The sequence below is a fragment of the Phacochoerus africanus genome, chromosome 14 (genome assembly GCF_016906955.1).
Source record: "Phacochoerus africanus isolate WHEZ1 chromosome 14, ROS_Pafr_v1, whole genome shotgun sequence".
NCBI classification, from domain to species: Eukaryota; Metazoa; Chordata; class Mammalia; order Artiodactyla; family Suidae; genus Phacochoerus; species Phacochoerus africanus.
Window position 1 is genome coordinate 59,844,004 of NC_062557.1, and position 13,716 is coordinate 59,857,719.

At 70.6% G+C, this 13,716-nt stretch overlaps 1 protein-coding gene across 4 annotated transcripts; it reads right to left on the reverse strand.

Annotated features, from left to right (window-relative positions):
* Positions 1–3: 3 nt before the first annotated feature.
* LLGL1 (LLGL scribble cell polarity complex component 1) lies at positions 4–13,321 on the reverse strand. Of its 4 annotated transcripts, none has more exons than XM_047759318.1 (23): positions 13,183–13,321; positions 10,102–10,199; positions 8,459–8,540; positions 8,228–8,358; positions 7,275–7,433; positions 7,038–7,200; positions 6,824–6,956; positions 6,636–6,690; positions 6,399–6,553; positions 6,098–6,321; positions 5,845–5,912; positions 4,769–4,922; positions 4,590–4,694; positions 4,011–4,303; positions 3,764–3,911; positions 3,537–3,690; positions 2,624–2,919; positions 2,006–2,270; positions 1,789–1,903; positions 1,479–1,591; positions 1,162–1,282; positions 927–1,015; positions 4–532 (listed from the first exon to the last, which is right to left on the reverse strand). In XM_047759318.1, exons 1-22 carry the CDS (start codon positions 13,261–13,263, stop codon positions 937–939), a joined length of 3,192 nt encoding a protein of 1,063 aa, XP_047615274.1. In that variant the 5' UTR covers positions 13,264–13,321; the 3' UTR covers positions 4–532; positions 927–936. The 4 variants fall into 4 exon arrangements, with proteins under 4 accessions (XP_047615274.1, XP_047615275.1, XP_047615273.1 ...); XM_047759319.1 differs by having other exon boundaries at positions 3,537–3,684; positions 6,824–6,959; XM_047759317.1 differs by having other exon boundaries at positions 6,824–6,959.
* Positions 13,322–13,716: the final 395 nt, after the last annotated feature.

Genomic DNA, 13,716 nt, shown 5'->3' on the forward strand with positions numbered 1-13,716 from the left:
TTTTAATATTAAAACCACTAATTTTAACAAAAGGCCAAAAAAAACCCAGGGTACAATCTACAGGGAAACCCATCCTGACCACCCCTCCCCCACTGAAACACACACACACACACACACACCCCCACACACACACCCCTACCCCTGCACCGGGCTGGGCCCCAGTCCTGGGGACCCAGTGGAACGCTCCGTCTCTCATACACACGCACGTGCATACACACACTTGCACAGGCTGGGGGGGAGGGGGCAGCTGGCCCAGGAGCAAGTACCAAAATAGTTTTAGAAATGACTGCAGCGCCCAGCACAGGCATTAGAAAAATACTCTGCAAGAGAGGGGGGGTGGGGGCGGGGGCGCTGCCCTCCCGAGTCGCCGCCACCTGCAGGAAGGGCCGGTCTGAATGGCCCTGAAGCTCAGGCCAGGCTGGGCAGGTCCTGCCGGAACCCAAGGTTGCAGGTGCAGGTCTGGAAGGCCCGGGGTCCCGGCCTCCAGCGCTGAGCAGCGCAGGGGGTGGGTGGCCTGGCGGCCCTGGCCGTCCTGGTGGAGGAAGGGGAGGGTCACAGGAGCCGCCCACACAGGACGAGGCCCTGGGGGCGCCCGGGAGCAGACAGGCTGGGCAAGGGGGCCCGTCAGCCTCGGGCAGTGCCCAAAGCAGAGCCTGGGTGCAGTTGCCCGGGGCCAAACACGCCTGATCCCAAGCTGCTGCCACCCCCCCCACCACCACCAGGGTGGCTGGCTGGCCTCATTCCAGACACCAGCCGTGACACCTGGGGGTGACAGGCAGGCCCTGACCTAACACCGAGCTGTGAGAACCGGTCTCTGCGGGTTCCTGAAGTCCCCACCAGGACCGTCCCAGGAGGCCGCCAGGCCAGGCAGCACCACCACCACGGCCTGCCGGGGTGGCAGGGGCAGACGCGGGCAGGGCGGGTACCTGCAGCACTTCACTTGATCAGGATGGCGCAGGCCCGAGCCTCGTCTTCCGACAGGTTCCGCAGATTCTTCTCGGACTCCTCCGGAGAGCTGGGGGCGGGGGCAGTGAGCAGAGGGTCCGGGGGCCGCCCTCCTGGCTCCTCCCGGCCGCCGGGGGTGGAAGGTTGGCTGAAGGGTGGGGGAGGGAGGCTGGGGAGTGGCGACAGCCCTGCCCTGGACCCAGCCGCCCGCCTCACCCCAGAAAATCCTTCACGTCCTCCACCGTGACGTCCCCCGTCGTGTCCAACGTGGTGTCGGCGCTGGTGGCCGAGTCGACAGACGTGGGCGAGAGCGCGGCCTCGGGCGGCTCGGGGGTGTCTGCAGGGAGGACGTCATCAGGGCCCCGGGGCGCCCACCACACCTGGGGACCTGGCTCCAAGCGCGGCCCGCGGCGGAACACGACACTGACCCGCGGGCCGACCCCGGCCCGGCCCTGCTGGCCCGCGTCTCCCCAGCCTCCCGCAGAGGCCAGCCGAGGCCGCTGCCGCCCCCGATGCTCGCCCACAGCCCTCACCAGCTCCCTTGCTTCGCGCGGGGTCGGGGCTCCCGTCACAGCTCTGGGGGGCCAGGACGAGGCCCGGGGTCCCGTTGGCCTGGTTCAGCTTGGGTGACTCTCGGAGCCTGTGGCTGCAGAGACAGGACCGCTGGGGACGCGGGCGGGCGTCTCCCGGCTGGAGGACCAGACGCCACCGTCCCCTTCATTCCCGAGCCCTGGGACCAGGGGGAGGTGGCACTAGGGAAAGCCGACCAGTTCGGCTGAATCGGGGGGTGGGGACGAGCCGAGCGGAGCCTCGCCAGGGCCAGGGGCGTACCCTTCCACGTACCTGGCAGGCGTGGCATCGCGGGGCCGGCTGATATCCAGAGAGCAGAGCGGCTCGGTGACGTTGCGGGCGCTCAGGGAGAAGCGCTCAAACTCCGACGGGGAAATGAGGTAAAACCCTGGGCGGCGGAGAGGGGAGCAGAGGGCGCGGTGAGGGGCCACGAGGACCACAGGGTCCCCGGCCTGCCCAGCCCGGCCCGGCCCGGGAGCCGCCGCCTCACCCTGGCCGTGGCGTGTGAAGACGCAAGAGGCGATGCCGCTGATGTCCTCCTTGCGGATGCAGGAGTAGTGCACCTGGGGCCGCAGGCCGGGCACAGAGAACACGTGCACGTCGCCCAGGTTGGTCAGGCAGGCCAGGCAGGTCTCCGCGTAGTCCTCGCAGGCGGCGCTGGCGAACGTGACCAAGGCCACCTTGCGTACGCGGCAGCCCTCGTGGGCCGTCAGCTTGAACTTGGTCTTGGCGCTCACCTTGGGCAGCGTGAACACCTGGAGACAGGTGGTGGCCACTGAGCAGGGCCCGGGCCCAGCCCCGCCACCTCCTCAGCCAGGGCACCGCCCGCCCCGAGCTGCCACCCCAACTAGAGCAGGCTTCCCCGCCCCGAAACCTCCCAGGCCGCTCCATCCAGGGCAGAGCCCATCCCGCTGGGCGGCAGAGCCCATCCCGCTGGGCAGCAGGGTCCAGGGTCCAGGGTCCCCAACCCTGCGAGTTCCTGCCCGACAGCCCAGGGGAACGGTCAAGGAGCCTGGGCGGGGGGGTGGGGGGGGCACGGGAGCTCCCCAGGGCGCCTCAGCAAGAAGGGGTGGAGCCGGGAGCCTGGAAGGGTCGCCCTGCGACTCACCTTGAACTGCTCCTCGGATGCGATGAGCACGGCGTGGCCGCCCTGCATGTCGGGCGCCTGTGCCAGGTCCCGCGAGGCCTCATAGGGCTCCGGCAGCGGGCGGCCGCGTCCGTCCAGCACGGCAATGGCCACCACGGGGGCCCGGTGCATCAGCTGCACCTCCTTGCCCAGCACGGCCTCCACTGCCCGCTCGGGCCGCTTCTCGGTGCCCGCTGCTGCCGTTGGCACCTCCAGCGCGTAGGCGAACACGGAGCCCGAGTTGGTGCCCGCCCACATGGTGGGGCCATGGTGGGCCGCTGCGGGCGACAGGCTGGTGAGAGGGGCATGCCTCCTCTCCCCTCCCCTCCCCTCCCAATGCCCCAGGACCCTGGACTGGCTCCCTCCCACCCACCACCCCTGGTGACCTTGGCCAGCCCTCCTCAGGGGCAGGGGTGACCTCTAAGGCACCTCTGGGAGACGCCCAGGGGCCCTCAAACTGGACCTCGACCTCAGACCTGCTCCGCCGCCCAGCAACGCAGCCATTGCAGGGCCCAACCCGCCACCCCAACACGGGTTCCACTGCACCTGGACCAGCCCCCGCAGCAGGTGCGCTCCAACCAGGGGGCACCCCCCCACCCCCGCATCAGGGCTCCCACCACTTGGGGTCAGAGCAGCTCAGTGCGAGGCGGCCGGCGCCCGTGACCCCCCAGGGCCTGGCCCCCATCCAGCCCTGGCCGTCTCTCCGCCCTGCCCGCCTCAGCCTTGGTGCTACCGCCCTGCGCTCTCCCCTCAGGCCTAAGGCCCACCTGAGCGGCTCGCCGCCCCTCCCCACTGGCCGGGGGCAGGGGGGGCTGTTGTGCAGGCAGCAGTAAGGACACGGGCCCACCCCCTCTCCCACCCAGCCGGCACCCCCGCCGCCCCTCCCCGGCCTCACCGTCTCGGAGGAAGGTGTCGGCGAAGTACAGGCAGCGCACGACGCCCGAGAGGGAGTCGTCGGCCGAGCGGGGCTCGATACGGCGCTGCACGGGCGTCACCTCCACGTCGTGGGGGCCGGCCTGCTCCGCCAGCTGTGCGTTGGCCTCCTGCAACTGGAGGGGCATGAGGCCCAGAGCGCGGCCTTGCCGCCGCCGCCCCCTCCTGGCGCCCGGCCGCCCGGCCCACCTTGCTGCCCGCGGCAACGGCGCGCTTCTTGCCCGAGACCCGGCTCTTGCGGATGCGCCGGAAGGACTGGCGCAGCGACTTCTTGAGCGACTTCACCCGGGACAACGGCCCCTCCATGGCCAGAGAGTCACTGGGGTGCAGGGTGCACCTGGGGGCCGGACGGGGCGACCGTGAGGGCGGCCCGGGCCCCTCCTGCCTCACCTCCCGCAGGCGTGCAAGTGCCCCCCGCCCGCCCGCCTGCACGCACCTGGCCAGCACGGGGCTCAAGCGCCGGTAGTCGAACAGGCCAAAGCCGTGACTGGTGCCGAAGGCCACCAGGCCCCACTCGGCGTGGAGCGTGACGGCCGTGACGGCGGCCGGTGGCAGGCACTGCACCAGCACGCGGGGCTGGAAGCCGGCCGGCCAGGGCAGCGGCCCCGCACGGGGGATCAGCCGCTCGTGGCCCTTCCACGTGAAGCCCTCGCGGTCCTGGAGGAGGTCCACGCTGGCCACACCGACCGCCTGCTCCGATGGCACGTCGCTTAACTCCAGCACTAGCACCTGAGCCCAGAGCCAGGGTGGCATAAGCGGGCAGCTTGGAGGGAGACCGAGTCCACGAAGCCCCTGCCAGAGTGGTCCTGGGACAGGCTCCACTGAATGCGCACTTGCTGACCGGCCACTGAATACCAGGGCCCTCACTGGGCGACAGGGAGAGCCAGCCGCCACCACCCCACCCAGGGTCCCCCTAACACCTGTGCTCCCGCCCCTGCCCCAACCCTCCCAGGGTCCCCAGAGCCATCAGGCCCCCCCCCCCCGGCTCAGGCCCTCCCCCCTGGGGACGCCCTACCTGGCCTGCTGTGCCAGCCACCGCCATCTGGGCCGTGTATTTACAGAGCGCCACCTTCTGCACGCCGAGCCGGGGATCGTCGCTGTAGGGGTCGAAGCAGCCCACCTATGGGGTGGGAAGGCGTGGTGACACAGGGCAGCACCCGAACCAGGCTCCCCGGTGCCAGGGGAGGGGCCCACCTTGCGGAAGGGCGGCCAGTCGTCCTCGGCGGCCTGGGCCAGGCTGTCGGCGTGCTCACAGTCCGTCTGGAAGAGGCCGGCTGTACTCAGCCTGTAGAGGGGCCGCAGGGCCACGCCGGAGGCGTCCCAGAACCGCACAGTGCCATCCTCGTGGCTGCAGGGAGGGCGGGGTCAGGCCCACCCCGGGCCCCTGTGCCCCCTCCACCCGCCTGTCTGGTGACCACTGGCAGGGGACCAGGCGGGCGCCTGCGCCAAATGCTGACAGCCTCCTGCTGCATCCGGCCGACAGCAGGCGCCCACTGCAGGCCGGGCCACAGCGCCTGGGCCCTTCCCCACACATGGGGTGGGAAGGCGGGGGGACCAGCCAGCACAGGGAGCAGCGGTGCAAGTGACCCACGGGGACATCCAGAAAAGCTGACCAGGTCAGGCAGTCAGCAGAGGGAGCCCGGGGGCGGTGGGGGAGGGGGAGACGCACAGCGCAGCCTCGGGGGGTGGGGGGGGGGACGACTCAGCAGCAGAGCCCAGGCCAGGGCCGCTGGGCGGTGCTGGGAGCCCAGAGCCAGGACTGGCTGGGACACCTCCAGAGGCTCTGAAAGCCACGCTTAGGAGCTCTCAAACTCTTAGCCGGGAGGGGACATGGGCGTCAGAGGCCCGAGGGTCCTGCACAGGCAAACGGCAGGGGCCAGGCAGGAAGCTGGGGCCTGAGTCACCAAGCACGTCAGCGCCCGCCGGGCCCAGGCCGGGCTCCCCAGCACCTGCCCTGGGCAGCCTGGCGGGGGCCAGCCCAGATTTTCCGGTCCCAGGGCAAGCGGAGTGGGTGGAGCCCGGTTTCAGGCCAGAAGGAGGACCGGGCCTTAAACCAGAGTCTAGGGAGGCTTCTCCCGGCCGCGCCCGTGGGAAGCGGCGACCTGTGCCACCAGAAGCCGGGCCTGACTCAGCGGGCAGGTCGGCACCCGCCAGGCCCGGAAAGGGCCCTCCTGCACCTGCGGGGGCTGCACCAGGCCCTGCTCACCCACATACGCACGCACAGACGCCCTTCGTGACCGGGCCGGGCCAGGGGACACGCGCTCGCCTACCCGGTCAGCAGCAGCCCTCGCTGCGACGGCTCCTGGGCCAGGTTGCGGCCCCCGGTGATAGGCCAGCTCTGAGAGGAGGAGACGGAGACGCACGTGAAAGGGCGGGACGCACGTCTACCCCTCGCCCCGGACATAGCACCCCGGGGCTCAGAGTCGTACACCTGCCCATCCCTGCCTCCCCGCGGCGGGGGGCGCCCTCCCCTGGGACACCCTCCCTCCCCAGGGCCTGCAGAGGGGACGCCCAGGCACACACCGAGACGGCGGAGGCCGGCTGGGGGCTCTGCTGCTCGCCGGCGCTCACCAGGCGGGCCCAGAGCTTAGCGGGGACGTTGGCGACGTGGGCCGAGCAGGTGATGGCGGACGAGTGCAGAGGGGCCAGGTAGGGGGCGGGCACGGCCGGCCAGCCGGGCGTCTGCAGGTCCAGCACCACCAGCTCCTCCTCCAGCAGCACGGCCAGGGCCTGCGGCTCGTCGAAATCTGCGGGACCGGGGCAGGGGGCGGGGGGTAAGCTGGGCCCCGGCCGCGCGGGCGCAGGCGGGAGGGCAGCTACGCACCGTCCTCGGGCCGCGCGCTGTGCACCGTGAAGAAGTCGATGACGCGGGAGGTGAAGTCCAGCGTGACCAGGCTCGCGGCCTGCAGCACGCTCACGCAGTGGCGGTCGCCGTAGCTGGCGCGGGGCATGCCGCCGCTGAAGACGACAAGGGGCTCGCTGCTCGGGGCAGGGCGGCCGCGTGAGCCACTCGCCTCCGGGCCCCGGGAGAGCCGCCCCACCCGCCGGGCGCCCCACCTACCCAGAGGCACAGTTCCGCCAGAGGATCTTGTTGATGGCTTTGCAGGGGAAGGGGCCTGGGGGGGGGGGACGGGAGACACAGCATCAGGCTCCCCCCCCCAAGCGCCCCCGAAGCCCCCTACCCAGGCCAGGCCGCGTGAGCCGGAGCTCAGGGTCAGCACCGAGCCCCCTCGGGCCTCCCACCCTCACCGTAGGGCGTGGTGGCCGCGGTGGGCTGTGCCGTCGGGGAGCTGCCGGCGTCCACAGACCAGATGGCGTAGCTGCCGTCACTGTGCGAGCTGACGAGTGTGCGGCCGCTGCGCTCCCAGCACACGCTCTCCAGCTGCTGCGGGGGTCGGGGCACGGCGTGAGCACGGCGACCGAGAGCCGAGGCTCCGCGCCGCCTCCGGCCTCAGCCACGCACCTGGTTCCCCAGGAAGACGCGGTCGGCACACCGCGCGGCCTGGTTCCAGACGACCAGCAGGCCGCGGCTGTAGCCAATGACGATCTTGCTGGGGGCCCGCGGGTGACCCTGGAGTGACTCCACAGGGCCCAGCGCCTTCCCGCACCGGTAGTCGTCGGGCACACTGCGGGGAGCCGGGTAAGTGGGAGCAGGGGCACAGCGTGCCCCAGGGAGGTGGGGAGCGGGACGGGCGCTCACCTTCGCAGAACCTCGTCCGGACCAAGGGTCTGCCCCTCAAGCAGCGTCAGGGTGGGAACATCCAAGAAGAAGACACTTCCGCCCTCGGTGCCCAGGGCCGCCACGTCCCCAGCACCCACCAGCAGGACCACTGTGATGCGGGCAAGGCTGGGGGGGCCACTGTGGGGGCCGAGGGGAGGTGCGTGAGGCTGGGAGCCCGGCCACCCGACGAGCAGGGCGCGGAGGGGGCTGGGCCGCTACTGTCAGCTCACGGCGGCCCCTGTGCACTTGCCAGCCAGGCCGACTGTCGAGTGGGCTGGCGCACCGGGCAGGCAGCAGTGGCGGCTGCGGGCACCGCAATTAGCTCGCTCAATTATCCATCAGGACGTCGGCGGGTGGAGAGGGATAAAGATAGGTCCCAAGCCTGGAGCCAGGCCGAGCGCCTCCCACCCGCCAGAGGGGAAGGCGGGGCTCAGTCCCAGGACCAGAGGCTGCAGCACTCCGGCCCCCAGCCCATCGCCATCTCCCTGACCTTGCAGGAGGCCTCTGGGTTGCTCCCCCGCGGAGGCCCGGAGGCCCCAGGAGTCCCCCACCCTGCATTTGGGCTGGACGCTGGGGTGTCACCCAGCACCAGCAGGACAAGTCTCTCACTGAGCCAGACAAGACTTGCGACCTGAAGGTCTCACCCACTCTGGCCACTTCAGCGAGAACAGGCTGGCCAGCAGCAGAGGCCTCTAGTCTGTCCCCAGGGGGCCAAGCCCACTGTCCCCCGGCGCCCCAGTGGTGCCCCAGCACCGACCCTCCCTGCTCACCGGGCGCCCAGCCAGAGCCCCCATCTAACACCGCAAAGTCCACAGAGCACAGGCCCCGGGGGCAGCCTCCTGTCCCCACTGCATCCTTTCGGGCTGCCTCCCACAGCCTCCTCCAGGCTCCCCCCAGGCCCGGTGGCTGTCGCCGGCCAAGTCCTCCCGTACCTGGCACCGTCAAAGCCCGGCCGAGTGGGCGGCTGGAAGCTGAGGGCTTCCTCCAGGTGGGCGCAGCCGTTACGGTGAACGATCTCCCAGAGGTGCAGGCTGCTGTCGTCCAGCAGGGTGAGGAGGCGGCCCTGGTGAGGGAGCAAGGCCAAGACCGGGCTGGACCAGGGCGGGGACGCAGGGACGCGGGGGCCGGGGGGACGCGGGGCCGGGGCACGGGGAGAGGCTCACCTGGCCAGGCAGGAAGTGCATCTGGGTGACCGTGGCCGCGTCTCGGTGCAGGCCTGTGAACTCCACGCCGGGGGCTCCATAGCTGAGGGTTCGGGTCAAGGCCAGGGAGCAGACAGGGGACACCCCACAGGCCCCATCCACTGGGCCTGGCTACCCAGGAGCCCTCCCAGGTCCAGAGGCCTCTGGAAGGAGCCCGACCCGCACTGCCACGCTCAGGGCGGGTGACGCTGCTGTATCAAAGTGGGCCTGCAGCTCAGGGTCTCATGGGCAGGGAAGGGGGCAGGAGGGTCCCAGCTGCCCCTCTTGCAGCTCCAGGCCATCACCAGCAGTGGGCAAGGACACTCACCTCCTTCTGGGGAGGTGGCCACAGCCCTGACCTGGAGCAGGAGTGGCCAGGGAGGCCTGGGGGCGGTGACCTGCTCCAAGTGACAGGCATCAGTGCCAGAGTCCCAGCAACCCCAGGCTTCACAGGGGAGGGCAGGCAGGCCGAGGGGCCCCGGGACGGGGGCCTGGGGAGGGGTCAGTGACGTTGCCCGGAGACAACGCAGGAGCCGTTGCCTGGAGCTGGAGTTGGGAGTCCCTGCAGGAGCCGGAGAGCACAGAGAACGGGACAAAAGCGGGGGCAGGAGCGCTGGGAGGGAAGCAGGGTCGCCAAGGAGACGGGCCAGCCTCAGTTTCCCAGCCCAGGGTAGGGGTCCGGGGGGAGGGGAGGGCCTCACCCCCCGCCCACCAAGGCCGCCTGCCCGCCTGCTCTTTGTGAGCACGAGGAGCCAGCGCACAGAAAGGCCAGACCCCCGGCAGACTCCACTGTGACGGCGAGGAACAGACTGCAGGACCACAGCACGCCTGGGGCAGGGCTGCACCGCTAGAGGCAGGAGCAGCAGGCCAGGAAGGGGGGCTGTGGGCAGGTGGGGGCTTGGGGGCAGGGGGCCAGGCCACCGTGCCCTCCCTGCCCCATTCCCTGCACACCGATGCCCCAGGGCCCGTGGGACAGGAGGAGGCACCCAGGCCCAGCCACGCTCCCTAGTATCCGCAAACTCACAAGCTGCCTGGCCCATGCCCCAGCCCCGAGGTGGGGAGACCCCCGTCCCGCCACGCAGCCACCCACCAGAGCCCAGGCTCTCCACCTGAGGGCTCACCATGGAGGCGGGCGAGGCAGCTCCACGCAGGAAGGGGGCCTCCAGCTGCCGGCCCCCCTCCGCCTGCAGGAAAACGCCCCTTTGTGTGGTTCACAAGGCCCATTGTGTGGAGCCAGCATCCAGGTGGGGGCCGCGCTGCGCTCACCACGCCGAGCCTGGCACTGCCCCCGGCCCCTCGGCTAGACACCCGTGTCTTCACACGGGCACACGGGTGTGCCCAGTCACCAGGGCGAGGCCTGCTGTGGCCCTGGCCCACCCACCACCCTTGCTGGGGACCGAGCGCAGCCAGCCCCCGGCCCAGCCTCTCCAGTCTCAATTGCCGGGACCATGGCAGGGTCGCCTAGGTAACTGGCTGGCTGAACTGCAGCAAGGGGCAGCTGTGGCCACTGCAAGCGCACCCGCACGGTCTCGGGGCAGCAGGACCCGGGCAGCTAGCAGGCCCTCCCCTAGAAGCCAGGCACACAGACACGCTCACAGCGCCACGGCCCCGGCTGCAAAGGATACATCTTGACGGCCCCAGACCTGGTGCCAATGGCCATGATGCGGAGCTCTGGATCGAAGGCCAGGGCGCTGGGCTGGTTGGGGAAGCCATGCTCCACGGTCTGCGGGGGAGGCGAGGGCATGGGCGCAGGCACGGGGCCGCCCGAGGCAGCCTGCAGGCTCTGCCCCTGCCGCACCGTGGGGCTGGAGCCAGGTCCCTGGGCTCCGTGCCTGGGTGTCCCCAACTGAGAAAAGCGCGGTCACACCTCCGGTGGGCAGGGAAGGGCCTGAGCCCCCTGGCTGCAACCACAAGGCCTTCCTCGGCCAAGGCCCCGGCCCCCCAACACTCACGCCCACCCCGCTGTGCGCTCGGCGAGGAAGTATGGGCACAGAAGTGAACCCCGTGCCCATGGGCTCCGCTCCCCAGGCAGACCAGGGAATCCAAGGCGCTGCCCAACACAGGCTCTGCGTACAGGCCAGAGGCCCCTGACCCTCCCCCAAGGGCCGCTCCCCACTCCTAGAGACAAGGAGCTTCCAGCCCAGTCCCCGAAGGCGTCATCAGCACACCCCCCCCCCCCGCCCCCCGACACGGGCTCCCACCTGGAAACTGGGAGGCAGGATTCTCACCCCACCATGGTGGGCATGGTGGGCAGGGGGCTTATGCACTGAGGACTGGCTCCGCAGTGGGTGCACCCCCCACCCCTCCCACCCAAGGAAGCCCTACTCAACCCCGAGGCCTGCCAGGGGGCCCTCCCCAGAAAGCCTGCACCCCTGGGCCCCCAGCCCCTGACCTCTACAGCGAGGTGGGGACACATCTGCTCGCAGTCCTTCACCGCCTCCGCAAGCCCCCTGGGTGGGTCACTGCCCGGTCCAAGCCTCAGCTTCCTTCTGGGCACTAGGGGCCACAAGCCCACCTGAGGACAGTGGCCCACTTGCCGGGGCAGGGATGTGTGGCACTGCCACGCCCACACTGGACCCGGCCGGCCGTGTCTGGCGGCCGCTCCTCCGCTCAGGACCCCCCCGGGGCTCCCAGCTCACTCCCAGTCAAAGCCAAGTCCTGGCCCTCGGGCCCCTCCCTGCCCCACGGCTCACTTGGTGGCCATGCACTCCCAGCCCCCGCATCCGCGGGCCTCTGCCTGGATGCCCTCCACCCAGCGTCCCTGTCGCCCCCCCAACCACGCCCTCACCTGCCTGAGCTCACCCTTGGAGCCACCCCCGAAGCTCGCTGCCTAGTTCCCTCTCTCCTCCCGGCTTCCCACCGTCTTCGCCGGAGTGAGAAGTTGTTAAAGTGGCAAACACGTGGACATGCCACATGCAACGGGGGGCAGGGCCGGGATGTGCACCCAAGTCTGGGTCCCAAGTCCGGGCTCACTCCTGCCCCCCATTCCCTGCTTCCCCGACCCCTCGGGAATCTGGGGCCTATGTTCTTTCTTTTTTGTTTCCTTCTTTAGCCTCCCTGGGGTCCACGGAGCTCCTGGGCCAGTGATCAGAGCCAAGCGGCAGCTGCAACCTTTGCCACAGCTGTGGCAACGCCAGACCCTTAAGCCACGGTGCTGAGCCGGGGCCTGAACCTGCACGCTGGTGCTGCAGAGGCGCTGCCCCTCTGATTGCGCCAAAGCAGGAACTCCTGGAGCCCATCTTCTAGGCATCAGCCGCCACGCCCTCTAGTGACCAAGCCCCCTGCCCAAGATCATGCCCCTCCCACCACTGCTGCCCAGTCAAAATGGGGCCTCACCCTCCTTAGCAGGGAGACCGCAGCTTCTGCCAACCAGGGGCCCAGCCAGGGGGAGCAAGCCTTCCCCCTCCCCGCAGCTGCCTCAGGTCCCCACTTCACACCCCGCCTCACGTGCCGGAGGAAGTGACACCTTAGCACAACGCCTGCCCAAACGCCATCCCTGTCCACACACCCGCACGGCCACTCAGCAAGGGAAGGGGGCCATCCAGGAGCCCCTGGGCACCAGCCCCCGCTCTGGACCCCTGGACCCTGAAGTCTGAGGGTCCTGGCGCCCGCTTCCACCACCTGGGAAACCCTGCCTGGCCCAGAGACATTCTGCCCCGGCCGCTCCAGGACCAGCCATCCCAGAGCGTCACCTGGACAGGAGTCTCCTCGAAGCTGGCTCAGGACCACAGGAGACCCTCCAAAAGTCCCCGTCCCTCAAGGCTACGTCAAGTCCCACTGACGAGGCCAGGCAAGGACTGAGTGCCTCCGCTTACTCTGACTTGGGGCAGGTGGCCGGCCCTCTCTCAGCCTCAGTTGTCTCACCTGTGTGTTACCAGCCCCAAGAGCCTGGGTAAGGGGCTGGGCGACCAGAGGGCTTGGGTGTAATACCCAGGCCACAAGTCACAGCCCTGGGGGAGTTGGCCACGGGCAGGCCTCTCTCCACCACACACCAGCGCAGGGGAGGCGGGGCCGAAGGCAGCCCCTTTCGGCGGCCCCTCTTGCCCTACCCAGGAAAGAAAGGAAGGAGCGGCCCGGCCCTCCCCCCCCCCTTTGCCTGGGCTCCAGGAGAAGCGGTGGGCCGGCTGGCCCGTGTGACTCGGAGCCCACAGCAGGGAAGACAGGGGCTCTATCTCCGAGCAAGGGAAACTGAGGCCCCACGAGTTGAACTGCACTTGGCTACACGGCCAGGCATCCCCCCCCCGGGAGCCCCCGGCGGGGCAGGGCTGGGGGCAGAGCCCAGGGCGGTGGGGGAAGGGAGGAGAGGAACCGGGAAGGGATTTCCCAGCCCCACCCCCCAGCATCTGCCTCCACTCCGCGCCCCTCCCCACCGGCCTGGGGGCGAAAGCAAAACAAACTGGCCCGAGGGCTAACTAAGCAGGGGCGCCGAGGGGCCCCCAGAGAAAGAGATAGACAGTAAGTGGAGCCGGAGCCAGAGTTGAGAGCCGCCAGGAGACGCACGGAGGCGGAGAGGCCCGCAGGAAGAGGCCGGCGGAGTTCGAGACGCGGAGACAGAATCAGGGGGGCGGAGGGCAGGGATGGAGGGAGGCTGGCGCGCGGTTCAAGCGGAGCCGGGCGGCCCGGCCGGCGTGCGCCCCCTCCCCCGGCCCGACGTGGCTCCGGCCCGGCCCCCACCCCCGGCCCCCACCCCCGGCCCGCCGTCGCACCTTGTGGAAGGCGAAGAGCTCCTGCTTGAGCTTCTCGCGCTGCGGGTCGGCGCCCTGCCTGCGGAACCGAAACTTCATCATCTTGCGCCCGGCCGCCCGCCGCCGCCCGCAGGATGCGCCGCGCGGCCCCGCCGGTCCTGAGGCGCGGGCGGGCGGGCGCCAGGCGCGGGCGCGGCGGGGCGGGGCCTGCCCGGGGGCGGGCCCGCCCGACGGACGCGCTGTCCGGCCAATGGGCGGCGCGCGGCCCGCCCGGCCCGCCCCTGCCGGTCGCCCAGTGGGCGCCCGCGAGCATGCCCACCGCGCGTGCGCCGCGGGAGTGGGGCCTGCCGGGACTCGTAGTCCGTGAGCGGGGCTCCAGCGTGGGCGGCTGGGGAAAAGCCTTGGAAAGGCGAGGCGTCTTCCCCCCGCCCCCGGCTCACTGGAGGCCAGTCTCTTCCTGCGACGAGCAAACAACGCGCACACTCAGGTCATGAGGCATCTCCATCCCCAAAGCCAGGAGAGTTCTGACCGGAGCGAACACAGTGATTGCATAGT

Excerpts from the sequence above, each read along its gene's own strand:
- LLGL1 (XM_047759316.1), bottom strand. The coding sequence starts at position 13,263 with ATGATGAAGTTTCGGTTCCGCAGGCAGGGCGCCGACCCGCAGCGCGAG. Across the intron at positions 4,695-4,768 it reads ACTGGCCGCCCTTCCGCAAG|GTGGGCTGCTTCGACCCCTA; the intron begins GTGGGCCCCTCC and ends CCCACCCCATAG. Across the intron at positions 2,271-2,623 it reads CATCCGAGGAGCAGTTCAAG|GTGTTCACGCTGCCCAAGGT; the intron begins GTGAGTCGCAGG and ends ACCTGTCTCCAG.